This window comes from Pseudogymnoascus destructans (genome assembly GCF_001641265.1).
Source record: "Pseudogymnoascus destructans isolate 20631-21 unplaced genomic scaffold scaffold_14, whole genome shotgun sequence".
Taxonomy (NCBI): domain Eukaryota; kingdom Fungi; phylum Ascomycota; class Leotiomycetes; order Thelebolales; family Thelebolaceae; genus Pseudogymnoascus; species Pseudogymnoascus destructans.
Window position 1 is genome coordinate 782037 of NW_020167533.1, and position 26944 is coordinate 808980.

General features: G+C 48.7%; 6 protein-coding genes across 6 annotated transcripts; 2 read left to right on the plus strand and 4 right to left on the minus strand.

The window, feature by feature from the left end:
* Nucleotides 1-4: 4 nt before the first annotated feature.
* On the minus strand, nucleotides 5-3912 carry LCB2 (serine palmitoyltransferase component). The gene is made up of 2 exons (XM_024469317.1): nucleotides 3423-3912; nucleotides 5-3185 (listed from the first exon to the last, which is right to left on the minus strand). The coding sequence occupies exon 2, from the start codon at nucleotides 3012-3014 to the stop codon at nucleotides 963-965; it is 2052 nt and encodes a 683-aa protein (XP_024322918.1). The 5' UTR covers nucleotides 3015-3185; nucleotides 3423-3912; the 3' UTR covers nucleotides 5-962.
* A 797-nt stretch (nucleotides 3913-4709) lies between these two features.
* Nucleotides 4710-8219, plus strand: VC83_05703 (uncharacterized protein). Its single transcript, XM_024469318.1, has 4 exons — nucleotides 4710-5269; nucleotides 5498-6081; nucleotides 6162-8028; nucleotides 8092-8219. Exons 1-3 carry the CDS (start codon nucleotides 5021-5023, stop codon nucleotides 7441-7443), a joined length of 2115 nt encoding a protein of 704 aa, XP_024323030.1. The 5' UTR covers nucleotides 4710-5020; the 3' UTR covers nucleotides 7444-8028; nucleotides 8092-8219.
* Nucleotides 8220-13367: 5148 nt separating this feature from the next.
* Nucleotides 13368-14743, minus strand: VC83_05704 (uncharacterized protein). The gene is made up of 2 exons (XM_024469319.1): nucleotides 14387-14743; nucleotides 13368-14240 (listed from the first exon to the last, which is right to left on the minus strand). Exons 1-2 carry the CDS (start codon nucleotides 14624-14626, stop codon nucleotides 13818-13820), a joined length of 663 nt encoding a protein of 220 aa, XP_024323032.1. The 5' UTR covers nucleotides 14627-14743; the 3' UTR covers nucleotides 13368-13817.
* A 19-nt stretch (nucleotides 14744-14762) lies between these two features.
* On the plus strand, nucleotides 14763-15799 carry SMD3 (small nuclear ribonucleoprotein Sm D3). Its single transcript, XM_024469320.1, has 3 exons — nucleotides 14763-15055; nucleotides 15180-15370; nucleotides 15431-15799. The coding sequence occupies exons 1-3, from the start codon at nucleotides 15008-15010 to the stop codon at nucleotides 15543-15545; spliced, it is 354 nt and encodes a 117-aa protein (XP_024323031.1). The 5' UTR covers nucleotides 14763-15007; the 3' UTR covers nucleotides 15546-15799.
* Nucleotides 15800-15831: 32 nt separating this feature from the next.
* On the minus strand, nucleotides 15832-21848 carry VC83_05706 (uncharacterized protein). Its single transcript, XM_024469321.1, has 2 exons — nucleotides 16403-21848; nucleotides 15832-16346 (listed from the first exon to the last, which is right to left on the minus strand). The coding sequence occupies exons 1-2, from the start codon at nucleotides 20524-20526 to the stop codon at nucleotides 15857-15859; spliced, it is 4614 nt and encodes a 1537-aa protein (XP_024323034.1). The 5' UTR covers nucleotides 20527-21848; the 3' UTR covers nucleotides 15832-15856.
* Nucleotides 21849-25778: 3930 nt separating this feature from the next.
* VC83_05707 (uncharacterized protein) lies at nucleotides 25779-26488 on the minus strand (the record flags this gene model as incomplete). The annotated part of the gene is made up of 2 exons (XM_024469322.1): nucleotides 25779-25898; nucleotides 25952-26488. 2 exons carry the CDS (start codon nucleotides 26486-26488, stop codon nucleotides 25779-25781), a joined length of 657 nt encoding a protein of 218 aa, XP_024323033.1.
* Between the last annotated feature and the right edge of the window lie 456 nt (nucleotides 26489-26944).

Sequence of the window (26944 nt, forward strand, 5' to 3'; positions counted from 1 at the left end):
CATGTAGCAAGGCTGAAAATGACTCTTCAGCATCGTAATGTGAACGTTACTTCGGCTTCATACGCCCTCTTGGGGAGCATCCGTCGCCGCTGCCGCAAAAAAAAACAAGGCTCCTCTTCTTTGGCTTTCCACGTGTGAAAAGTGAAGAAATTTCACCTCCAAGTGTTGGCTCGGAACAGGCGGGGACGAGGGGACTGGAATATTCACACGATCAGGCCAGCTGCACATACACATACACAAACACATAAAAACCTAAGGGCCGATTTGACCGGGCAACACTCACAACACCACCAGAACACTCCCACAAAGACAGTCATTAATCAAGAAAAGCTCATGCCATTAAAGTAACAAGCTCTCCTCCTCCTCTCCCTTCATCCCCATCCCTCTAATCATCATCCCCCATCCACATTAAACACCCCGTCATCTAATTATATTCCTCCCAAAAATATCCCTCCCAAGTCCCACCCAGCCAGCCACCTATCTGTCACACTACTCAACACAACACAGCACATCATAAACAACCACTCCACACACCCAACACCCCATCCCTTTCTCTTGCCCCCCTTTCCCTCATCCGCCCAAAACACCATCTTCCCCCACACACCTAAAACTAAAAGAAAAAAAAAAGGGAGCCACGCAGAACAAGACAAATCCGCAGCGAATGTAGGGCCCAAAGTCTAATAGTATCATTTCGAAGAGGTAAAAAGGGTGTCCCTGTCCAGAAGGGGCACACGAGGGTGCCCCGGGGTTCCATGTAGCGTACCCAGCCCCACGTCTGCACGCCCCCGCTCAGAAGAGAGCAAAAGGGCAGCGACAGGAGGGCGGGATGCTGGAACCAGGCAGCGCTCGCGCAAGAAGCGAAGATAGATTCCGAACGATTGTGGTATTTGTACAAAAAATTAATAGAAGCGCAAGCCTATGCAGAGAAACAAAACAAAGCTAGCTTTGCGCAAGCTCGACGTTTATCTCAGAGGGTGTTTGACATCATTGACGCCGTTCGCGACGACCTCGCGCAGGCCCCAGCGCGGCGGCTTGACGACAGCCTTTGCGCCGTTGGCCTTGAGCCACTCGCGCTCCATCTCGGGAGTCACGCCGTCAGCGAGGTTCTCAGCGCCACCAGCGACACCGCTCGAGAACTTGAGCTGGAGGACGTTTCCGACTTCATCGCAGGAGGCGAGGATGCGGTCCATGTCGTCCTTGTTGTGGGCGGCGGAGACGCAGAAGCGGGCGCGCGAGGAGATGAGCGGGGTGGCGGGGTAGGCGACGATGACGACGGAGATCTTGCGACGAAGCATTTCGTGCGAGAAGGCGGGCATCTTGGCGGGGTTGTAGAGGAGCACGGGGATGATGGGGGAGTCATCGTGGCCGTAGACGATGAAGCCGAGGCGCTTCAATCCCAAGCGGAGGTAGCGAGAGTTGAACGCAATACGCTGGAGACGCTCCTCACCCTGGCCAGGTACGAGCTCGCCAGTGATGATACGGAGTGCGCTGAGAATCTGCGTCAAGACAGGTGGAGATGGGGATTCGCCGTAGATTGTGGCCGAGTTGGTCGCGCGGAGCTTGGCAATGATGTTCTTCTCTCCAGCAATGTATCCACCGTTGGCGCCAAAGGACTTGGTCAGTGTACCCATGAGAATATCGATCTCAGCTGGATCGATGCCAAAGAAGTCGCAGACACCGCGTCCCTTTGGTCCGAGAGCACCGATAGAGTGAGCCTCATCGACGAACAGGTTGTACTTGTACCGCTTCTTCAGCTTCAGGAGACCAGGGAGGTTGCACATGGTTCCCTCCATCGAATAAAGACCCTCGACAACGACGAGAATCTTCTTCCACGGGCGGTGAGTCCTTGGCTGTCCTTGGGAGATGACTTCGCGGAGCAGGCGTTCCAGATCCTTCATATCATTGTGCTTGAAGCTGCTGATCATAGCACCCGAAAGGCGGGCACCGATACGGATAGATGCGTGGTTGAGCTCGTCAGAGATGATCAGGCAGCCCTTGCCAACCAAAGCTGGGAAAGTCGTGGCATTCGTGCTGAATCCCATAGAGAATACCATGGCGTCTGGCTTGCCAACAAACTTCGCAATCTCGCGTTCGACTTCAAGGACCAAGTCAGACGTTCCAGCATCTGCTCTTGGACTGGCGACGCTGATTCCGTACTTCTTGACGGTCTCCTCGACGGCATCTGCACAGGGGCCATCAGATTGGGCAAAACCAAGATAATTGTAGGAGCTCATGTTCAACGTCTCGGTGAATGTTCCGGTGAATTGGAACGTCTGGTTGAAGTCGTCCGACTTGCGGTCGATAAGAGTGATGTAGCGGCCCGGGACTCCCGTGGTCGGGCGGGAGAAACAGTCGTTGATACGCATCTTCAGACGGCGCACATAGAAATTGTCGAAATCGCTGTTGAGGGCGGCGTAGCCGTTGGCAGACTTGAGATGCTTGTAATGGAGCGGGCGGAAGCGCTTTCCGAAGAAATCCCGGACGTGTCCGAAGACGATGAGAATTAAGTAACTGAGATATGTGGTAAGGAGGTAGTAGTACGGCGGCTCGTCCATCACGGGCTCTTCCAGCTCTTCGCCCATATGTTGGCTGACATATCTATGCGATTGGTGGACCAACGGGCCGAACTGGGCCTCGACACGAGCCTGTCGCTTGGCTTCCGCGGCCGACGGCGGCTGGAATAATGTGGTTGCTGGTTCCTCCATTGTGGCTTCTTCGTCCTCTACTGCGGACAGAGAGATTGTCGGTAGAGAGACGTTCGAGGCGTTGATCGAAGGGGACGGGTTGTTCAGGAGGTACTGCTGTTGCGCAGCTGCTGCGGCCAACAGGGCAGACTGAGCGGATTGTTGCTCCTTGCTCTTGGGGGTGCCCGAGAAGAAATGTGTTAATCTCGACGCCTTCGCGAAGGAGTTTCTTCGTGCGGCCGGCTTCTCAGCTGCTGCTGGGACCGTAACCGTCGAAGTGACAGTGCTCACAAATGGATTTTTAATACCCTGACGAGGCATTGTGGTCATGGGTGAGGTGATTCTGCGGTGTTGAGGGCAGCCTTAATTGAACAGGGTCTGACGGGGCAGCGTGTAGTTGTGAGGGTGTATTAGAACCTCAATCGTAATTCGATTTTGGGAAACGACGTCAACGGAGTGGCGCAGGTCGTGTTGGGCAAGAGAGACGCGTAGAGGATCAATCTGTGGGATGAGCGGGTAATGTCAGCCAAGGGGCCTGGAGAGAAGGCTCGTGCGCGAAAGTCACCTGCAGGATAGAGAGGTGCTTTAGGAAGGAATGGATGCTTGGTAGTAGGCAGAGACAGGGTACTGTCATCAGCCACAGGTGCAGTGGTGAGGTATTCGCAGGATGAGGTAGGGTAATAGGAGTTTGGCGATAGGATAGCGGATAGCGAGGGAGAGAGAGGGAATTTGACATACCGAATCGAATCTGCGATGGGGTAAAAGGAGTGAGGGATCGAAGTCGTAGATACGCCGGTGGGCTTCTGCGTCGTCCAGGGTTTCGAGGAAGGAGCAGAGGGGCGGACAAGAGTTAAAAGAGCTAAAATGGCCGCGGATTGAGACAGGTCATTGACACTCGTTCAGTCTCCTTCCTTTTTCCTTTCCCTGTCGGCCGCGAGCTACGACGTGACAACCCTTCACAGCGGCATAAACCACGAGAGAAAGGGAGGATTAGCGGGTAGACGGGAGGTCGACGACGAGGGTTTGACAGGTGAAGTCGAGGATGAAGAGAGGGGGGGGGAAAGGTAAGAGGAGTAGAAGTTGTGGGAGGTGGGAGAAGAGCGGTAGAGATAGGACGGGGATCGAGATGAAAGGGATAGCGAGGTGCGAAGGGGGGGGGGGGGTGCAGGTCGATAATTGTGGAGTAGAAGAGAAGAAGTAAGGCAGCCAGATTATAGACAGGATAGACTGTAATATCTATTGAAGGGAAGTGACGAACAGGCAGGCAGGTTATGAAAGGGTAGGGGTGTGGGAAGGGTTGTGGGTGGGAAGGGGTGCGGTGGTTGGGATGGACAAGTAGAGTTTTGGTGTGTTGACAGGATAAAAGGTACTTGGGGTTGGGGACGGATTGGCGGGAGTGATGGAGATGAGATGTGAGATGATGGAGGGTTGGAGCGCAGATTCTCGCTTAGACTGCCCGATTAGGCAATTCTGTAGGATTTGTATGGTTCGTACTTATCAACATATGTCATGATGTCATATACTCGGGCAGTTAAAAGTTCGAATCCCTCTTGTCTCGAACTCGGACAAAACGATCCCGCTATGGATCAACAACTACAGTATAAAATACACCACTCTCTGCTCACTCGGCGCTTCCAAAGTACAGTCAGGTCACGTGACCCCTTCAAAATCCAACAAAACGCAGCCCGGAGATTACAGGACGGAAAAGCCTAAAAGTCGGAAAATCCGGAAAATCCTTCACCAACGCCCCATGCACCCGTCCCCCTCCTTATTGGCCCAACCGCACTCCTAGCGCACTCCTAGCGCACCACCCACACCTCCTTCCCATATCGGGGCTTAGCGCGTGCAATCCGAGGCCGATGGTTGTCCACGTGACTTTTTCTAGGGTTTCTGTTTATCTTCTTATCGCTTTTTTTTAGTCCAGGTCACGTTTCTCACGCCGTCGCCGCTCGTAGCTGCCGCGTCGACTGTTGGGGAGGTCTGAGTCCCGTGTGTAGCCGAGTAAACCCGCTCTGCCCAATCACCCCGCTTGTACCCCGTGGTGATGGATAAGTCACAGTAACCCTTCACCTTCTCTTTCTCCTTTCTCCTTTCTCCTTTCGCTCGTCAATTTCTATGCTGCTCGCCCCCTTTGCGTCCTTCTTACTCCGGTATTCGCTCCGTCTCCCATCGTCGACCTCGGTACCTATCGGCACTGCTCCGTTCTTTGCATTCCGTTATACTGTATAGAGCGCACTCTCTCCTCTATATCCCCCGCACTCTCTTCCTCTCCTCGCATACTACTGTATCAGTCCTATAATAAAACTACCCCGAGTCCCCTACAACCAGCCCCACCAATGGCCCCCGATATCTCCAACGGCCTCAACGGCCACCCCGCCACCGACGACTCCAACGCCGAGTTATGGAGACATCCCGACCCCACGTCGACGCAGATGCATGCGTTTAAGGAGGGCGTTAATGCCAAGTATGGGCTCAAGCTCGACCATTATGAGGATCTGCATAAGTGGTCTGTTGAGAATATTGGCGACTTCTGGGGTGAGGTGTGGGATTTCACTGGTATCAAGGGGAATAGGGTCGATGAACCGGTAAGTGATAATGTTTTATATCACGTGGTTTCGTCTTTATGGTCTCTTTTTCAAGTTATCAAGGGAAATGATGGGTTGGATGGGCATCAATATGCTTGAAGACTTATCTCTTCTATCCAATTGTCACTCCCATTTCTCGCAACTCACCTAACTACCCCCTTTTCAACCATCACACCCCCCACCTCTCACCCCTCTCCAACCAACCCCCACCAACTAACACCCACCCAGGTCCTCCCCCCCAACGCCCCCATGTACCCCCGCCCCTCCTTCTTCCCCACCTCCACCATCAAATTCGCCGAGAACCTCCTTTACCCTTCTTCTTCCCCCGACCCCTCCAGTCCAGCCATCATTGAGGCCAACGAGACTTCTTCCCATGCAATCAGTTGGACAGAACTGCGCGATCGCGTCCGCCGCTGCACTCTCGCTCTCCAATCCCTCTCCCTCGGCCCCGGTGACCGCGTCGCCGGCTTCCTCGGAAACACAGCTAACGCCGTCGTCGCGGCGTTGGCGGCAGCGAGTATTGGTGTCGTCTGGACGGGCGTGAGTCCTGATACGGGGGTCCATGCGGTGCTGGAGAGACTGGTGCAGATTGAGCCCAAGGTGCTGTTTGTGGATAATGGGGTGGGGTATAATGGGCGGACGCATCCGAGTGGGGTGAAGGCGAGGGGGATTGTGGAGGGGTTGAGGGGTAGGGGGTTGATCGCCGTGGTTGTTTTTGAGACGGTGGTGGGGTTGGAGTGTGGGGTTGAGAAGTTGGCGGAGGTGGTGGATGAGGGGGCGAAGGCGTGGGAGTATAAGGATTTTGTGGACAGGTGTGTTACGTTTTTATGTTTACCCCTTCCTTACTACTCCCCAAGCTCCATCCTTTTTCAAAACTAACACACCTACCCAGCGTCCCCAACCCCTCCGCCCCCCAAACATTCACCCCCCTCCCGTCCTCCCACCCCCTCTACATCCTCTACTCCTCCGGCACCACCGGCCCCCCAAAATGCATCGTGCACTCCGCCCTCGGCACCCTCATCCAGCACAAGAAAGAACACATCATCCACGGCGACCTGCGCCCCTCCTCGCGCCTCCTCTACTACACAACCACCACCTGGATGATGTGGCACTGGCTCGTCTCCGCCCTCTCCGTCGGCACCACAATCGTCGTCTACGACGGCTCGCCCTTCCATCCCGCGGGGGAGATGTCAATGCCCTACCTCATCGATTCGCTGGGGATTACGCATTTCGGGACGTCGGCGAAATACCTGAGTCTCCTAGAGCAAAAGCACACGCAGCCCCTGCTCACACAACCGGACGGGTTGCCAGCAGCTTCCCTCAAGACGCTGCAAGCTATCTACTCCACTGGCTCCCCGCTCGCGCCGTCAACGTATAAATATATCTACGCCAACTTCCCCAAGACTATCCAACTAGCATCCATCACAGGCGGCACAGACATAATCTCCCTCTTTGGCGCACCCAACCCTCTCCTCCCAGTCTACGTGGGCGAAATCCAAGGCCCCGCCCTCGGCCTGTCGCTGCTCGCCGTCTCGCCCGCTGGCGTCCCCGTCGCGCCCGAGGAGGCGGGGGATTTAGTCGCCACTGTCCCTTTCCCTGCTCAACCTACCACTTTCTTCGGCGCAAAGGGGGATGCGAAGTATTTTGATGCGTATTTTGCGGTGTTTCCGAAGATGTGGCATCATGGTGATTTCATCTCCTTCGTCCCCCATACCTCAGCTGGGCGCGCAGGGACGAATAACGCCGCGTCAGGCTTACTAATGCTTGGACGCAGCGACGGGACGTTAAAACCCGCCGGAGTAAGATTTGGGTCAGCAGAGATCTACAACATCCTCCTCGCCCACTTCCCCGAGGTCGCAGACGCCGTATGCGTTGGCCGTCGTCGCGCAGGTGACGCAGACGAGACGGTACTGCTGTTCTGTATGATGGCTCCCGGGGAAAGTTGGAGTGAAGAGCTGGGAGGGAGGATTAAGAGGGAGATTGGGACGAGGCTGAGCGCGAGGCATGTGCCGGGGGTGGTGTGTGAAGGGGGGGGGGTGCCGGTGACGGGGAATGGGAAGAAGGTGGAGGTGGCGGTGAAGAAGGTTGTTAGTGGGGCTGGAGGGGGGGTGGGGGAGAGTGTGGTTAATAGGGAGGTTTTGGAGTGGTATCGGGAGTGGGCGGGGAGGAATTAGGGGGGGTGTTTCTGGAGAGGGTGGTAGATTTTTGGGGTTTTGGTAATTAGATGAAATAGAAGAGTGGAAAAGTGAAGATGGAAGATGTCAAACGGTTCCGAGGCCAAAATTGGTCAGCGTATCGCGAATTATCATAACCCCCCATGATAACCCCTCTGTTCAACAAGGGCTACCGCCCTTGTTGGATATTACAGTACTTAGTCCGGTTATGAGGTGGGATGGGGACCGTTGCCGCCGTAGGATAAGCTTGAAGGTCAGTGGGTATGGTGGTTTCATAGCGAAATTCAAGGTGAAGGATGGTGGCGCCGTTGGATATACGAAGTATAATCAATGTTGCCGCTGTTGGATGATTTGGGCGGTGTCCATGACGGTTTCATAGAGAAATCAAATCCAACATGACGAGAAGACTACAAAGCCAGTCGGAAATCCCGTCTTTCGAGTCTCAAAATCAGAAATCGGAACCACATCACAGATCAAACTATCCCCAGCACCACACCACACACCACAGCCTCAATTTTCCAGCGACTATCATCAGGTTTTGCCCATACCTCGCGCCTGCCACTATCGCCATGCCTACACTTACCAGTACGTCTCTCTCCCCTTCCCCTTCCCCCTCCACCACCACACCCCCAAACTAACCAAACCCAGCCCCCTTAACCCCCACACTCCCACGCGCGCAGTGTAGAAGGGGGCAGTGTTCCCCAAATAGTATTCGAATAGTATTCGGGGTTTTCCCGAATACTCGCCATCTGGGAGTATTCGGCGAATACTCATACAAATCCTCGCCGAATAGTATTTGAGTATTTTGAGGCTCAACTGTAGTATATAGTAATGAAATATGATAACTGTCTACTCGCTCTTATCCTCCTCCTCGTCGCCTATAACCCCCCAATCCCGTAGGCAGAGTAGATATCGAAGAGTTGAAGGTAATAACCTGTTCCTTTTCTTTGTGACTATATCACCGCCGACACTAAATATACGCTCTGACGCTGCCGATGAGGCTGGAATTGCCAAATAGTCACGTGCGATCCGTGATATAACTGGATACTGATACTGCTTTGCCTGCCAATATTTGAGGATATTAGTATTACAGTCGACACCATTCTCTTTGAACCATCGTCGCCACTCAACTTCCTCAATAGACACGATGCTGATACATCTCGTCGTCGGAATCAAGTTCTCTTAGAGTCGTCGGCTGCTCAGTTTCAGCAGCAATAGTAGCTTCAATAGCAGCAACCTGTATATCGTTCTCACGGTCTTTATACCGGTTATAGCAAGCTGCGAACTGTGCTCTTGCCCTATCTCGTTTTACAGCGTCTACACTATTTGGCATATAAAATTCGTATATACTTAAGTTGAATCTTGGGTCGCAGATAGTAGCAATTGACAAGTGGCTTGAGCCTTGATTTGTCACAAGGTTATAATAAGTATCAAGCTTATTATACGATGCTTTACAAGCTGCTGATTGCTGCTGTTGTCGATGGAGCGTTTTCCATTGCCTTAAGCTTATTTAAAAGCCGTAGATAGTGTGGAATACAGACGTTCAACGTTGGATAATTATCTGCTTGAACTTGCTCTGCTGGTTTGACGAATATCTTAAAGAATGCCTTTAGTCCATGTAACACTTGCCATTCTATTGATGTAATGATAATATCATGCATACTTAAATCCATCGTTTGTGAAGCACATAAAGCATTGATCGGCTGCTCAAGTTTCAAAGCGTTCTCAAGCATATAATATGTTGAGTTCCATCGTACAGGCATATCGAGGGACATTGAAACCACCTGAATACCCATAGCAGATGCTTGTACTTTCAATGCATCTTTCCATGCTCGACGGTTCCGGAAGACATAGATATGCCGGCGTAGTTTTATAAGAACCGTTGCCATTCTTCTTTATTAAGAACGAAGCCTTGAGTATGAGCTAAGCCTTGCTTAAGCCTATACAATTCCGTTTGTTCTGATGGTACAGCTTTTAACATAGTTAAAGCTGCTTGAACCGCAAGGTTTATAATGTGTGCCATGCATCGGATGTCGCCTTCCTTTACTGTAAAGCTCCATGGTTGCTGTATAGAAACGACGCTCGTGCATGCCCCTATTTCAAACTCTGCGAGCATTGCTGTATTGTTCGATGCGTTGTCTCTAGTAATTGTAAAGACTCTGTTCGTAATACCAAAGTCGTCTGTAACAGCTTGAAGCTGCTCTGCAAGATATTCACCGGAATGAATGGGCTCCTTTAGATGTATGATATCAAGAACACAGTGCCGGTGAACCCATTCGTTATTTATCCAATGAACAGTTATCGCAGCGTGCTCTGCACCATTCATTGCAGACCATGAATCAGTCGTAAGTGATAACCGTCCGCCCTTTATTATATGAGCCTGGAGTTCTATCTGTAGCTTCATACGGTGGTTGCAGAATGTCTTGTGTAAATTGCGCATTAAGGAGCTCGTTGATATAGCTAACGTTGAAGGGCTAAGCTGGTGAATAAGCTGACGAAACGAAGGCCGATCAACCAGACTCATTGGTAAGTTATTAGATACAATAAATGCAAGTAATAACTCTCTATATCGAGCGGCAAGAACGGATCCTCCTACTCAAGTAAAGAATTGTTGGGCATTTCGGGCTGTTCTCATATTCGGAGCGCCCTGCGAATCCTGCGAACTCTGACTCTGCGAACTCTGAGCATGCTGTAGCAATGGAGTTCCTGGTTTTATAGCTTCGTATAATGCAGGATGCATGCTTTCAACATGCCTCCACAAATTACTCGTGATATTCCATGATAAAAGCTTCAGTTTTGGCTTATAATTACAGCCATCTTGCATACAGACAATCTTCATCGTTGCAGGGCTGGTGCTTAACAATGTTCTACTGAATATATTCTTTAAGAACAACGGTGACTGAGTATTTGGGAGTTGTGGCCGTATTTGTAGTAATGGTAGAGCTATCGACGGCGAAGACTCGAATGGAAAAGGGGGTGGTAGACGCTGAATTTCCTCAGGATGTGCGCACTGCTTTTCAAACCTATATTCATAGCTTTAGCTATAGTAATAGAGAGCGGATAGACTACTTAAAATACCGTCAATTACTCCTCTATCTTCAGAACCCATCGATGAAACCTGCAAATCCTATTGAATCACGACTTAAGCATCGTGCGCAAACAGAGTTTATGCTTCTACATAATAAGCTCTACTATAAGCCTACTACTAGGTTTCAAAACCCACGATGTGTAATTCTTGAGAGCGATGCATTTGATACTATTATCAACGAACACCTACAACTCCTACACGCAGGCCGTACAAAAACATGGAATATCATACAACAAAAGTTCTATGGACTAAAGAGAGAAGAAGTAGAGTTCATTATAAAGCGGTGTAAGAACTGTACTCTAAATCGACCATCTACTACAAAAGCTCCGTTAGTCCCTATTATAAGTGGGCGAGTGTGGGAGCGGGTTCAAATTGATCTAATTGATATGCGCCATGAGCCCTCAGGGCAATATAAATGGATTCTGCATATAAAGGATCATTTCTCAAAGTATACACAGCTATACCCATTAAAGAGCAAGCACGCAGGGCCAATTGCAGACTGCTTTGCTTAATTTATCGCAGCTTTCTTACCTCCAAAGATTATGCAAGCTGATAACGGAAAGGAATTCAAGGGAGCCCTACTTATCCTACTACGCAAGTATGGAATTCAAGTGATAAATGGAGCGCCACGGTCACCACAGACACAAGGCCTAGTTGAGCAAGCCAATGGGGTTGTTGAAGCAAAGCTACGAGCATGGAAAATGGATCATGGATCTATGGAGTGGAAGGATGGGCTACTCGAGGTTATGCTTGCAATGAATACTCAAATCCACTCGACAATTGGATGTGCACCAGCTGAGCTACTATTCCGAGATAGGAGCTCTCATATTAACTGGCTTAATAGCCAGGCGCGGAAGGATCTCTCAATTGGAGTTGAGCAGGAAGACCCAACGATGGCACCGATTCTTGAGAGTGAGCTCCAGCAAGAGCGAGAGCTCTCGATCAATTCTGAGCTAGCGCTATCGATCAATTCTGAGCTGGCACCCTCGATCAATTCTGAGCTACTTCTCTCGCTCAATTCTGAGCTGGCGCTCCTACCCAATTCCGAGCGAGCATTCTCACTCAATTCTAAGCTAGCGCTCTCACCCAATCCCGAGCGAGCACTCTCACTCTCACTCAATTCTGAGCTGGCAGAATCGATCAATTCCGAGCAAGCGCAAGAGCAGCTTCATTCTGAGCTCCGGCGTGGGAGCCGGAGTCGAGTAGCAGCCCAGCCTAGAACTGAGCTTAGAGCCCCCATTGATTCTATAATTGAGCGGGCTACAGTAGCAACTCAAAAGGCAAGGGTTCTTATGATACAAAAGTATAGTAAGAGGCATAATATCCAACACTTCGATATTGGAGCTATAGTCTCTATCAAGGTTCCTCGAGAGGATAGAACCTCAACTGATAATAAGAGGCTCTTTGCACGCATTTTAGAAGAGCCCTATCCACACCGGTATCAGGTTATAACACTCTCTGGTATTATACAACGCCTTATACCTACAAAATCACTTCAAGCTGTAGAGCAAGCTCTTTGGTCTGATATTACTATTCCTACTTCTACAAAGCAAGTAACACTTGCACTTGCAGCTAGAGAGGCTTCTACAAGTGCACGGGTTGGAATATCATGTCAATGTAAGGGTCAATGCAATTCAAAGAGGTGTCGGTATTATAAGGAAGTAAAGGGGTGTAGCGTACACTGTCATAATGATGACCACGACTGTGGTAATTTATCAGGTCTAGCTACTCGTACGGAAATAGCTTTAGTTGAGAGGCCACGAGTTGAGAGGCCACGAAGGAAGCGAGCAAGAGCAGACACTGTTGGTAATAGTATATAGATTCTTAATTACTACTTTACTATTACTATTATTCGTGGTTGGGCCGGCCCATTCGCGAATATGAATTATTCGCGACTGGGCCGGAACATATATTATCTATGGATCTATTTCTACGGATCTATCTATGAGGGCGGGGTAAAATCTTCGTAGCTTGGCATCCTGGGCCGTGCTTGCCAAGGACTCGAATAGTATTCGAGTCTTTGGCAAATACTCGCCGAATACCCCAATTTTAGCCCGAATACTGCTCATCGCCGAATACTATTCGAAAACCACAAATACTAATACTATTTTGAGGAACACTGGAAGAGGGGTGTTGATGGGGGTTGGGTGGTGTTTCTTTGATTGTGAGGGTATGTGCATGGTGTATATTAGGATGGTTGATGGGTTTTATAAATGCAGGACATTTTATTTGAACTGTACGCATTTGCATGATAAACCTCAGTTTATTTATTTAAGTGCTTTCATTTTAATCATAATTGCGCTAAATTCTACCTGCTATGCATAGCCCTTTTCGAATTCTGGGTGGAATAAGTACTATGTGCGGCATTTCAAGACTACGATATCTCCTTTGTCCCTCCTACCTCGACGCTTTCGGATATCACTTCATTCTCCTCCTTTACCACCGTGCTCCTCTGCAGCTCGCGGCAAATTACTAAACGACAACTCCGCGCTGTCGTTAAATCGCAATTAGCTGGCCATTCTCACTATTAGCTAGACTTGGGAACCATAACACTCTCCATGCCACGTGTGATTATAAACGCATTTACTTTCTCACTCCATCCCGCCCTCAGGAAATCCACCCCTCCATCTTCAAACGCCGCAGTGTCAACGAACGGCTTCCTCCTCACAAACTCACCAGTTCAAGGCTTCTCCCACATCGTCTTCTGCCCATCCTCAATGTTAAGCCGCGCATACCCAATCGCCGCGTTCCTGGTATACGGCTCCATCAGTGTGCTATTCCCGCTCCCGTCCACAGCCTGGTCACAGCGCGGGTAATACAGTCCTCCATTCTCCCTGCTAGGGTTTAAGGGATGTATCATCAACTGTGATCAGTATATACTCGGTGGTTGCCACGAATTGGGATTTAATTCCAGTATAACACGAAGAACTGTAAAGAAATTTAGAGTAAATTTCTTACAATATTGGTACGTTTCATAGCTTTGACGTAATACCACAATTCGGCCATAAGATTTATCTTGTCTCTACTATCAGCCATAATAATGGCCAGTCGATTTCCAGCTGCCACGGCGGTGGGCATTGCTGCAAAATAACTTATCTCCGTGCTTTCTGGAATAAATGACAGCCAAAGGTTGACTACATATGACAATTTTCGGGGAACTAATAACTGGCCATTTGGATTTAATAGCCATAGGGCAAATGAATCATATAGTTGGGCGCAGGGTTTTGGGTTTCTGGAAACGTCGTGCCTAGACGGCGGTCTCCGGTTATCGATTTCTATTAAGCCTTCACTCAAAAGGGCTCCCAGGCACGGGGCTCTGAACCCCTCTTTTCTTTAACCAGTCATGAATGCCATACTCCCACCTTGCAAAAAGACTCTTCTCCTCCTTTGGCACCACACCTTCCCGAACCCATACAGCATACGCCCCCATACGATTGGCAAGCACAACATCGGTCGCGAGGCGGTCCCCAACCACGGCCACCTCTTCAGGTTTCAGGTCACATAACTCGGCGTGGGAGTGGAAATAAGCCATTATCTCGGCGCTGCAGCCGGGCTTCTTGGTGCGGTGTGCGAGGACTGGAACGGACGTCGCGGCGGCGAGGAGGGCGGAGGAGGTGAGATCGGGGTCCATGGACGGGGTGCCGGCTGTGTTGGAAACGATTAACATGGATGGGGGCGGGTAGGCTGCGCGGAGGCGAGAGAATTGTGCCTGATTTGTGGTTAGTTTAACGTTCATATGTCACGGGGAGTTGTCAGGGGCAAAAGGGATGGATATATAATCACGTGAAAATAGCGACAATAAAAACAACGGAGCTATACCCCAATGGATATTAACAAGAAGATAAAGTCACATACCTTGAACCCAGGCGCAATCTCGTTCTCGCCGGGCCTGGCGAAGCAGTCATCTTTGTCCAGAACCACGGCCCGAATATTCACCTTCCCAAAGCGCATATCGTTGTTGAAAGCACCAGATAAGGGAAGCGGCAGATCATTAAAGTTCCGGACAACCGCTTGAGGAATGCACTGGGAAGGGCGGAAGAGGAGGCTCAGTGACGAGAACGTGCCCGAGAGGTTGAAGGTGCGAAGATCAACCATCGATGCGGTTGAGAGAGAAAAAGGTACTTCAAAGTGTAGTAATACAAAAACAAGGAAAGTCTATTATATTTTTAACGCATAGTGAACTCCAAAAGATTCGAGGCGCAGACTGATATTAGAGCAGGCTTCTTTATATCAGAAGCCAAAGCGTGGTGAGATAATCGCGGCTAAGGTCACATGACATCGCGCGGGTCTCAGCCTTGCGCACAGAAATCTCGCAAGGCGCATTAGCGCCAATGCTTCAAGCTCTATCTGGGCCAACCTCAACCGCGCGGACCTCGTCTGTAACGCGACCCCACGATTCCGCACAGCCATATCCTCACCCTCACGCACAACCCAGGTCTTCATCATTGTCATTAAGCGCCGCGACACGACGCCAAGATGACGAGCACTATCGGTATTCCTATTAAGCTGCTGAACGAAGCTCAGGTACGCCGTCCATTTTCTTCAACCCCACCTCGCCCTTGGACATATCGAGCAATTGCGCGCACGACAAGACGGACCGGGGGGGTCTAGCCATAAGACTAATCATTCTAATATGTGTCTGTCACAGGGCCACGTTGTCACACTAGAAATTACCTCCGGACAAGTCTACCGCGGGAAGCTGCTCGAGGCTGAGGACAACATGAATGTGCAGCTCAAGGACATTACGGTGACGGCCCGCGATGGACGCGTGTCGCATCTGGACCAGGTGTACATCCGAGGGTCGCATGTGAGGTTCTTTATTGTGCCTGATATGTTGAGGTAGGATAACCAGGAGTTTGGACTGTGCAGGGTACAAGGACTATGCTGATGAGATAACAGGAATGCTCCGATGTTCCGCTCCAGGGGCGTAAAGGGACGTGGTGTGGGATTGGCAAGAGGAAGGGCGACAGTCAGTCGGGCGAGGGCAAGCGGGAGAGGTGCTCCGAGGGGTTAGGCTGGGATAGGTGGAGATGGATTTGGACATGGTGATGGCGTTCACGGAAAAGCTGCGGGATATGTTAGGGTCTGAAAGAATTACAATGATCTTTCCCACTTTTAGGTTTTGTGGGCCATATTTGTATTCTGTGATGTTTCCTCGAAGATGTGAATTTATCGCACCATCTATGGGCTGTGGAACATCGAAGGATAGTTTGTTAATGTTAGGCCTCTTCCTCGTATCCCATGGTTTTAGCAACTACTAGCAGCGAGGATAACTGGGACCATGAAAGGGAACAACAGTTGCGTGTCAAATATATATGTAATTTACTACTTTCTAACCGTGGTATCCTGTGCAGCCGCATCTATCGCCCTCTTATGTAACAGTTGCCTCACCTCCTCCTCCAACATCCTCTTCTCCCGCTCCTCGTCTTCCTTCTCTTGCTCCTCTAATATTTCAGCCTCAGTCGCACCCTTCGTCCCGCTCAGTACATCCCTACACGCCATCTCAAATTTCCTCTTCATCGCCTTATCCTTCTCCAGTTCTTGGAAAACGTCCGTATCAACCGGCCAGAACGTCTTGCGTACGCTGGCGACCCCAAACTCGAAAATTAGGAACGCAGTAAAAGTCACGATACCAGTGATCCACCACGGGAGCAACCGTGCAAAGCTCTTGATGAAGCCGTCGCGTACATTATACGCCAGCGATTCTTTGGTGGCGTATATATAGTTAAGAACAATATTCCAAAGGGTCCAGAGAGAGATGGAAATAGTAAAGGCGAGTAGTGATAGGAGAGTTTTATTCTGTTTCTCAATGAACCTGTAAAGACACGTTAGTTTTGTGTGAAACTTAGGCATGTGTTGACATGAACTTACAGGAGTTTCGTGTTGATAATAACGACGCAAATACCGAACGAGAGATCACCCATCGCAAAAATCCCATGGTCGCCGGTAATGGCGGGCCACGCAAACAGGCTGACCACCATGAAGTACACAAAGCAAGCTTCAAGAGTAGCCATGAACATCCATCCGAAATATTTCCTGATGTTGAACGCCTCGCCACGCTGGCCCTGAGAATACAATTCGGGTACAGCGAGTAAAGTCGCAGCAGACAGATCCTGCTCGAGAATACCCAAGAAGATGACAGGGAGCGACGTGAACAGCGTGTTGAACATACTCAGACTCCAGGATTCGTAGAAGGAAGAACCGGAATACCCATTCCAACGTTGGTACAGAGCTTGAGTGAGGTAAAACAGCATCTCCTTCCAGAAAGTCCCTAGCACATACTTTCCAGTACGGACGTAATTCCAACGGCCGTGGACTAATAACAACTTCTGGAGGAAGCGAAACTGAGCTATCGAGTAATCGGAAATGCGCGCTGCTTGCAAGCCCTCCTTCCCTGTGATACCAATACCGACGTGAGATTCTTGAATCATAGCGATATCGTTGGCGCCATCACCGATGGCAAGGGTGACAGATCCATTGACACGAAGGCGGATCTTCTTGACGAGAAGCGCCTTTTGCGACGGTGAGGCGCGGCAGCAAATGACGGAATCGGCGTGGACTGCAAGACTGAAGAATAGCTGGGATAATGTCTCGTTGGCTTCGATATCACTGAGCGTTTGGCCATCAACGACAACAACGGAATGCGCAACGGAACCCTTGCTAATGTCCAAAAGTGACGTGGCCATGAGCTGTTCAACAGTACTCAAAATTGTGTCGAGAATTATCACCTTTGAGTAATCTTTGATAAGACGGCAAGAGTGTCCAATGTTGATGGCCGTCTCGCGCTTATCACCAGTAAGCATCCACAGCTTGATATTCGCTCGTCGAAGCTTATCAATAGTTTCGGGCACTCCCTTCTGCAATTTGTCTTCAATAGCAGTAGCGCCAGCCAGGTCGAAATCCTGCTCTATCAAGTCTCCAGCTTCTTCGATCAGTTCCTGCCGATCGCAGAGACTCGTAGCCGCATCGTGGTATACTTTCTTCCATACGTTATACTCCTGTTCATCGATAAATTTGTATCCGTAGAGCAACGTGCGAAGACCTTCGGTTGCGAAGTCTTCGATGTGCTGAAAGCAGCGCTCAAAAACCGCCGCCTCATTGACAGCTAGCGATTCATCGACCATGTGATCAAAGTATTCGTCTTCATCGATGATCACGGACGCGAACGACTTCCTAGGCATCTGAAGCGATGTTTTTGGACTCGCATATTCAATAGAATTAGCGGCAGAGTGAGGTTCGGTATTAGTTTCGCAGTCCTCAAGCCACGATTTCATTTCTTCTCGGAATGGCTTGAACCTGTTCCCAACTCCACTCGTCCTTGGAGCAGCACCTAGACTGGTCCGCGCGAGGTCTAAACTCCTTTTCAAGTCAATGCTCATGCTGTTCCTTGGGCTGCCATTGTATGCATCACTTCTCCGCCTCAGAGCCTGCTCCGCATCCATGCTCTTGCGCATGCTGGATCTTCGCTCAACCTCCACCCTTTTCTGTGTGGCGAGGTGGCTGAGCTTCAATCGCTTCACAACCGCCGAGTCAGCTCCCTTGCAGAATACGCATCGACGGCCGTCAGGAAAGCGGACGATTATGGACATACGCTTCCTCTTACTAGTGAACTCGATCACATCAAGAACGGTATAAACCTCGACAGTTTCAAGGCCAGTAGATCCATTAGGGCGGGTCTTTAATGTAATCGTCTGGGCAGCTCTGTCAATGACCATGTAACCGAGATCTTGAGCCGTTCGAACAAGAGCAAGTTCATCCGGTGAGGCAGCTTGAAAATCGACTGTTCCATCTTCCTGTGTCTCAGGGAGACAGGTGTGGCAGAGTGCCAATGAGAGCAAAAAGAATCTAGCCTTTCGAGCAAACACACTATGCGGCTTGTGGCGCAGGTATTCTAGCAGCTGTTGTGTCTTCAGCTGCTGCGATTGCCCCATTACCGATCGTGCTGCAGTATTCAAAATTTGGGTGCCTGCAAGGGCTCCCTTTCCATACTCAGCTTCCGAGCTTCTATCGCCCGCGTTCGTCGAATCGATGGTATAGCGGGTTGAACTTGACCCTCGTGACTTCCTTGCATTTTGTTTGCCTTTTCCTGCCGCTTTTCCTGCCGGCGCCGCTAAGGCAGCTTCCTTCTGAATATCAAAATCGTGGAGCCAAGACACTCCGGCAACGCTCATCTTACGGAAGCGCATGACGTTATCTGTAAGAGTTCCTGTCTTGTCGGAAAAGATGTAGCTGATCTGGCCTAGTTCCTCGTTGATAGTTGTAGTATTGGCTTGCATAGGTGTGTCAGAAATCGGGTCGTACATGTCGATGTCGTTCATGAGTAACAGTTGCCACAACTTAATAATCTCCAAGCTCACGTACAACGAGAGTGGAATCATAGTGTTGAACATAATGATGAAGCTGGATAGAATTTGCCCAGCTGGTACTCTCGCGTTGGACAGGTACCACGATTTCGACTCGACATTCTTTGACCAGATCTGGTAAGCAATGGTGCATATACTTGCCAAGCCGAGGACGAAAAAAACGATAATGATAACGACTCTGTTGACAACGAATTGCATGGTAGGCGCCTTAATTCTCGGGTTTTTGTTGGCATTCATTCGAATTTTGCACTCCTCTCCAGTGTTAACCACCATTCCAATGGCAGTATTTGTGTTGCGAAGAACACTGCCACGGTAAACAATCTCGACGGTAGTAAGTGGTAGGGTGACGCCATCTACTGTGACTCTGCCCTCGAAGTTGTACAAATCGATATTGGGATCCTCAGCCACAAATAGCGCATCACACTTTGCTATGGCATTCGCATTTTGACACTTGCCCGCCATATTGGGAGACGGTTGCTTGGCTTTGAGGTTGGTTTCGCCGTCTAGTGCCATGGTCTCGATATAGGCAATATTGTTCACGCCATCGGAATGGAGCAGTACAATATCCGCCGGAACCGCATCGTTTCTGGCGAGGTTTATAACGTTCCCAACCTTGACATCTTGCCACTTGGTGGCAACCCAAACATCCGAATCGTCAGTTTCGGACTCGGAAACCTCGCGCATAACTTTGGTTTCTCTCCTGTTTTCCGCCTTATCCAACTTATAACGGCGGACATCGTCATAACCTTCTTTCGCCATACTCAAAGTAATGAAGACTAGCAGCGGAACGATCGTCGTATATGTACCAGTGGTACTCAGCCCTGGGATCATCTGAAGAATTGAAATAATTAGGAAGTAAAAATTAGCGATCTTTCCGAACTGGAACAAAAGCTGTCTCGGCAAGAAATTCCATAGCGTGTATCTGGAAGAACGTATAGAGTTCCCAATGTAGTCCTTGTTTGTTCTTTCGTCCATGCAAGGCCGTCTCCTCGACGGGTCTAGGTATATATGCCGTCCATCTTTACTTGGTGGGATATCCTGAATTCTAAGAATGCGTTTTCTCAATTCCTTGTATGTCTTCTTGCAGTTCGTCTCAACTCTTGAAATCAGACCATTTTTCCTCTGCTGTATAACCCATTGTGAGTAATTCGGTAGAGAATCAGTTATGAAATTGCTCTTTGACTCTTGTATGGGAGGAAGTTCTGCTGCAGGTGTCGCAGCAAGTTCGGGTCTTGCGTCTTCTTTCTTGTCCTCGATTGGTGCCGCGGTTGGTGGGACAAGGTAGCCATCCTGCGGTGGTTGTGGCGGTCCGCTTTCCGCAAGCTCGATGCCTTTCGTGGCAAGTGTCCCGACACCTCTGGTGAACAGAGCTCGTCTCAGTGAGTAACCTCGATCGCGGCCGGTTGGAGATGTCGGTGATAACGCTGGCGATATGGCAGGCTGCCATGGTGGTATAGGTGCGGTGTTGGCCCTGGGTAATGGGGTTGTGGACAAAGGGCTAAGAGGCGACGGGGTCCTCTGCGCAGAACTGCCCCGGCCAGCGGCTGCCCTTGTGTCTATTGTCAAGTTTCGACGTTGCGCATTGTTTTCTACGGCGGCAGATGGAGCATCTGGCTTTGGCTCATCTGACATGCTTCGTATGAGCCGATCCCTAACGCCTTCATACGGAGTAGCTTCAACCAGAGGATTTATCCAGCAAAGAAGGGTTCCGCTGAGGGTCGCGCGGGGGCCTCGTCGGTTGTCGGAGAAAAAGGTTGGCACTCTAGTGAAGATAATTATATTTAGTTGGCTGCATTGAATCCCCCGCGGAATTTAACAGGAGCGCGCGTCGTGTTGAATTGGTTGGCTATCGCTCTGGCTAGATCGTCCGACTCGATGTAGGTCCAACACGAAAATCGTTGTTTGCGAGATGTGAGATGTGGCATTTAAAGCCGCGACAACGAATGACTTTCGACTCGAGAATTTTGAAGTAATAGCGATGAATAATAGATTAACCAGCGACAGGTAAAACGGCGGGCTCGTCTTCCGACAGTCGGCTGAATAGAGTTGTGGCAGTTCTAAGCCACGTGGTGGCTGACTAGTAAAGAAAAAAGTGGCTGTTCTAGAAATAGTTACTTTATTGGCCCCACTGTCAATTTCCCCGCAACCGCAACCGGTCGATTCAGCGCCTTCTTTCTTTCTTATATATCAGAGCGATTCTCTCTCTTGAAAATAGTCGATTCTTCTCTGATTGATCATCATTGATCCTAACGGATATTTCCATTGATCTTCAGTTATCCCCATTGTTCGTTACCATGGTATGGTAGGTGACATACGCTCCACACAACACGAGTCGTCGTCCAGGTCGTTGTTCCCGCCGCAAGTTTACACAGCCCCACGCCCCACGAACGCCCACGACAGCTCGTTCTGTCCTCTTTTTTGGCCCACAAAAGTCATCCCCGCGTCCCCGTATTGCGCGAGTATTGCGCGAGTATTGCGCCGTTGTTTTCGTCCGAGTAACGTTTTTCTCTCGTCATGCCTATTATGGGTGTATATGTCTCACAACACTCCAAGACCAAACTAGAAGGGTTCGGTCAGTCAACACTGCTTGCATAGCACCAGTTGACAGTAGGGGTCCATGTAGCAACGTTTGAACACAACTCTTGCATTCGCGTATTGTGACTGCCGGTTCATCTACTGCCGACAGGCCCTCATGCAATCCCCAACCGGCCATCCGTGATAGACCCAGCTTGAAAGCCATCGATCGATGCAAGTGGGACGCATCCCAGGCAAAAGGACACAAAAAGGCTGAAAACACATTCCCCGTTAACGCTGAAGACATTAGTGATAGCAGGGCGGGAAGGACCTGGATCGGATTTCGATAGTTCCATATAGCTCCGCTGCCAGTCAATGAATGGATTGGGCGTTGTGCTCTTGGGCATGAGGTCCAGGCTGGCCCATTAGAAAGTCGGTTAGTAAGGTAGGTCGTGTAACATCTGTGAATCACTGTGGATCACCAGGATTAGCCATGACTATTCGAATAGTCAAATATTACGTAAGCATGACTAGTCATAATCATGAATATTCAAGTCGATCACTTTTCTCCACCCCACTAACTTCAAAAATATAATTAAATAACCAGAATATGTATTAAAACTAAAACTACAATCAAACCCTTGTTAAGACGATGGCATCCATAGCAAGGATTTCCATCGTCTTATCATATATATCATTATATAGAGTAATATTATGTAATCCACCTATCTAATGTAACCTGCTGCTGTGACTGGGCTTGAATAGCCTCAAAGGCTGTTTGCAGCTGCTCTAGTGCTCGTATATGCCCTGTAGTAAGGGCATCCTGGCCTTCAGAATACTCAATCAGTATCTGGAGGGCATCCTGGGCCTCTTTGTCATACTGACATTCGTTGCACTCAGTTTGCTATCAAACTCAAGAGCAAACTTGGAAATCGTAATGGTGGGTGCACCAGATGTGAGAATCTAGCCACCCAAGGAAGGGATGAATTTACTAAGACAACACACTGTCTTAGGAAACAGAGCCAAAGGGTCGTAGCTTAGACTATTCCACAACGCAGCAATCAGGTGTGTGATGTAGTGAAGTGTGTAATGTTGGGTGCACCAGATATGAGAATCTAGCCACCCAAGGAAGGGATGAATTTACTAAGACAACACACTGTCTTAGGAAACAGAGCCAAAGGGTTGTAGCTTAGACTATTCCACAACGCAGCAATCAGGTGTATGATGTGGTGAAGTGGTTTAGACAAGTTGCAACAAATGTTGAGTCTGAGAACTCAGGGGTAAGTCAGAGGTTAGCACCTCACTGACTTTTCAAAAACAGAGAATAACAAGATCAATGCTTGGAAGCTTGGAAAAGACGTAGAAGTATGTGCTAGTCGATTTACTGTATTGCCTGCTTGCCCTTTCTTAAGGAAAGGGCCAATCCTATTTATGCCAAAGGAGTGTAGTTCTCTCATTTTCCATGACTTTCCATGACTAACCAGGCTTGGTAAATGTATTAGAAATCAAGTGCGACCCACAACTAGCTTGCTAATCATGTAGTGAACGTAAGAGAATCCCATAGAACCATCTCTTGGGTTCCTAGCCTATAGGAAGTGAAAAGGAGGTCCAAGGTCAGAGTACCTATAGACAAATTATGTCATAACTTAACCAATCTTGTGGGTAACTAAGGAGCGATGACGTGTAATGAATCATAGAGGGTTGTAGAAGCTTCTAGAGCTATCGTTCATGTTCCTAGGCCTCTAGTTGGTAGAGATATGCCATGTGGTAGTATTGGCCCACCCCCTTAAGGAGGAGATTTTCTTAATAACTTGTTCAATGAGTGTCCAAATGATATGCCGTGATGTATGTAGCATAAACAGATGTAGTAGAAGAGTTTGCAGCAATCGTTGAGTAGTATTGCTTCTGTTGTTGGTGTGATAAGCCAAGATATGTATGGTGACTTGTAGGTTTGAGGAGGAGATTTCTAAGTTTGCTCTTGAGTTTGATAGCAAACTGAGTGCAACGAATGTCAGTATGACAAAGTGGTTCAGACAAGTTGCAACAAATGTTGAGTCTGGGAACTCAGGGGTAAGTCAGAGGTTAACACCTCACTGACTTTTCAGAAACAAGGAGTAACAAGATCAATGCTTGGAAGCTTGGAAAAGACGTGGAAGTATGTGATAGTCGATTTACTGTATTGTCTGCTTGCCCTTTCTTAAGGAAAGGGCAATCCTATTTATGCTAAAGGAGTGTAGTTCTCTCATTTTCCAAGACTTTCCATGACTTACCAGGCTTGGTAACTGTAGTCGACGTAAGAGAATCCCATAGAACCATCTCTTAGGTTCGTAGCCTATAGGAAGTAAAAGGAGGTCCAAGGTCAGAGTACCCCTATAGACAAATTATGTCATAGACAAATTATGTCATAGACAAATTATGTCATAGACAAATTATGTCATAACTTAACCAATCTTGTGGGTAACTAAAGAGCGATGACATATAATGAATCATAGGGTTCGTAGGAGCTTTTAGAGCTATCGTTCATACTCCTAGGCCTCTAGTTGGTAGACATATGTCATGTGGTAGTATGAGTGATGTCATGTAATGAATCATAGAGGGTTGTAGAGATATGCTATGTGGTAATATCGGCCCAGTAACTAAGGAGCGATGATGTGTAATGAATCATAGATGGTTGTAGCAATCGTTGAGTAGTATTGCTCTTGTTGTTGGTGTGATAAGCCAAAATATGTATAGTGACTTGTAGGTTTGAGGAGGAGATTTCCAAGTTTGCTCTTGAGTTTGATAGCAAACTGAGTACAACGAATGTCAGTATGACAATCATGTGATGTTAGAATTTAAGATAGAGTTAACTTACCTACAACTAGGTTGTTATACTTAATAGTAAGTGTTCATTCCTTATTTTCAATAATAGGATTTAACTCTCTAGTAAAGAGTTTTTCCTAAAAATATAAGGAAGGTTATTTAAAGGAAGAGTATAGCTAGTGCTATTATATTGATCCTTAGAAGAAGACATAATTGTCGTAAAGATAGTATAAAGTGTTGTTATAGTTATTTATGTTTTAATTAAAAGTTAGTTAAGGAGGGAGTTAAGGCTCTATATATACCTAGATTATAAATTCTAGACTATTCTATATAGATATATTTATAAGCATTTATAAGTGTAAGGAGACAGGGCACCCAGCTCACACTAATAGCATATGAGAGTGCGAGTCGGAGGCTAAACGGATGCTATCCTATAGGTCTACTACGAAGGATACAAAAAAGATGAAGGGGGAACCCTGTGAGTCAATTCCGTTAAATACCCGAAACCCATCCGACTCGGTTAGCCCACCCAAATGATTACACGTGACCAAGGGGAACCCCGTGAGTCAATTCCCTCATGTACCCGAAACCCATCCGACTCGGTTAGCCCACCCAAATGATCACTCGTGACCCGCAGAAACATTTCATTTTTCTTATCTTATACCTTATTAGGCTTACTATACCGAAATAGGTAATAGTAAGCCTAATAAGGTATAGATTATAATCATGATTATAAATCATGATTATGATTATGCGCTTTGTAAATAATCATGATTATGATTACGACCTAATTAATCATGATTATAATTGTTTTCTAACCCTATGAATCACTGCCTGTTGACAACAGCCCAACAGTTGTTAGAAGAGGAGTGTTCTAATTAAAGTGTTTACAGTCTATATAATTCTACCTAAGAAGCCAAAAGATGTGCCGTGCAAGCCAATGAACGCAAGATTATTACTGTAGCTCGTAAATTACAAGTTTAACATGCCTGTCTGCAATACCGTAGGAAAATGAAAATACAAAATAGAGATGCGATTGGACCGAAGGGGGTATTCCGTTCTATAACCTGTCGTCATATCGCCCATTCCTCAAAATAACCTCCCTCATAAACCGCGTAGCGAATGATATGTAGGCAAAGGAAAGATGTCGAGGTCCTGCCCGAGCGTATTATGTAGTGTGCGGCGAGATTTGAAAATAGTATGCGTAGCTGTCGTCGTCGCTGTCTTCGTTTCCGCCTGTGGATGCCGATGTATGTTTTTTTTTTGTCCTCCGGCATTTGCCATCTATCCCATCCAATTCGTATCCACTCTGTCATCTATCCCATCCAATTCGTATCCACTCTGTCATCAACCAACCGCCAAACTCCGTATCCGTGCCATCATATCCTAACATCCCCTAAATATCTCTCAAGTGAAAGATCCCTAAGGTCCTCCTCGTTTCTAGAATCGTCATTCTCACTTTCGTTGTCACTGTCGTTGTCACTGTCGATGTCGCTGTCAGCCAGATCTGAATACTCTTGGTTGTCCCCGAACGCAGAAGCTTGCGGTCCTGCTGGAGACGCTGACTGCTATAACTCATCTGCCTTCTCCCGGCACGCTGCCGGTGTAAAACCTGTCCCCACCTTGCCCGCAACGATGCGCCACTTCTCCTGCTCATATTCTTGAAGTGCAACGCGAAGCTTCTGAACCTAAAGTAGATCCACGTTAGCTAGTGAATTTGCGAAGGCGGGGTTATTTTTACGGTTTCATCGGTCCACTGCATAGTCTTGGCTTTGAGCTTCGTACAGTAGCGTACTTGCAGTGTTCCAAATGATCGTCCGGGGAAAAACTCAGCGATTTGCTTCCAGGTCAAAGATTTGTTCTCTTTGAGGTCGACGAGCAGTTGGTCATCTTCGGGCGTGAACTTCAGCTTCGGTCCGCGCGGCTTCTGAGCTGGAGATGGCATCCCGGGTTGGCCGACTACGCTTGAGGCGCCTTGAGACATCATTGAATCATCAGCACCATGTCTTGACATTTTCGACGGCCGTCCCGAGTCCGGAATGTGATGGTGATGATGGTGCTGCGGGGGTGGAGGCTGGCCATACCCCACCATACTTTGCTGTCCCAGAGATTCCAGGCCATCGTCCTCCAGCCCTAGATTCATATCCAGCTCCTCGTGTGGCCGCACTCTCTTCAGACTTGACGGGCTTTGCTGGCTTGGAGTACCGTATGTTAGATGCTGACCGCTTCTGAAGTGCGGCTGACAAGCGAGCTGGGCCATGGGATCTCCAAGCAGCATGGGTTGGTGGTGATGCTGCGACTGCTGCCCACCAAGGTCTTGCAGCGAGTCATGGCTTTGAGCGCCAGCGTGTTGGAGCTGTTGATGATGCTGCTGTGGCTCGTACAAATGCTGTTGTTGGGAGCCTTCGTCCGCATTTGATACTTGTGCAGAGTAATTGTAGCCCGGCACTACTCGATATGGTGCCGCCAGCGTGCATGGATTCTTCCAGAGCGGATCGCTCTGGCAGCTTGCCGAAAATGAAAAATGTGGAATATGTATGGTGCTTGTTTGGTGATGTTTCTGAATCTCGCGAAACCTATCGCGTGTTTGGTGTTTTCCACGGTGGGCGATTTTGTTGTGGTCTATATCAGACTTTATTATAGGGGGGTCCAACCGAGTATGTTTCCTTCTACGTAAACAAATAGGCTGAAGGATGTGCGGTAGGCGGGAGTAATAGAGATATAGCTAGTATCA

Excerpts from the sequence above, each read along its gene's own strand:
- SMD3 (XM_024469320.1), top strand. The coding sequence starts at position 15,008 with ATGACGAGCACTATCGGTATTCCTATTAAGCTGCTGAACGAAGCTCAG. Across the intron at positions 15,056-15,179 it reads AGCTGCTGAACGAAGCTCAG|GGCCACGTTGTCACACTAGA; the intron begins GTACGCCGTCCA and ends TGTCTGTCACAG. Across the intron at positions 15,371-15,430 it reads ATTGTGCCTGATATGTTGAG|GAATGCTCCGATGTTCCGCT; the intron begins GTAGGATAACCA and ends ATGAGATAACAG.
- VC83_05706 (XM_024469321.1), bottom strand. The coding sequence starts at position 20,526 with ATGTCAGATGAGCCAAAGCCAGATGCTCCATCTGCCGCCGTAGAAAAC. Across the intron at positions 16,347-16,402 it reads ATTATCAACACGAAACTCCT|GTTCATTGAGAAACAGAATA; the intron begins GTAAGTTCATGT and ends GTGTCTTTACAG.
- VC83_05704 (XM_024469319.1), bottom strand. The coding sequence starts at position 14,626 with ATGGTTGATCTTCGCACCTTCAACCTCTCGGGCACGTTCTCGTCACTG. Across the intron at positions 14,241-14,386 it reads AGATTGCGCCTGGGTTCAAG|GCACAATTCTCTCGCCTCCG; the intron begins GTATGTGACTTT and ends ACCACAAATCAG.
- LCB2 (XM_024469317.1), bottom strand. The coding sequence starts at position 3,014 with ATGACCACAATGCCTCGTCAGGGTATTAAAAATCCATTTGTGAGCACT.
- VC83_05703 (XM_024469318.1), top strand. The coding sequence starts at position 5,021 with ATGGCCCCCGATATCTCCAACGGCCTCAACGGCCACCCCGCCACCGAC. Across the intron at positions 5,270-5,497 it reads GGAATAGGGTCGATGAACCG|GTCCTCCCCCCCAACGCCCC; the intron begins GTAAGTGATAAT and ends ACACCCACCCAG. Across the intron at positions 6,082-6,161 it reads TATAAGGATTTTGTGGACAG|CGTCCCCAACCCCTCCGCCC; the intron begins GTGTGTTACGTT and ends ACACCTACCCAG.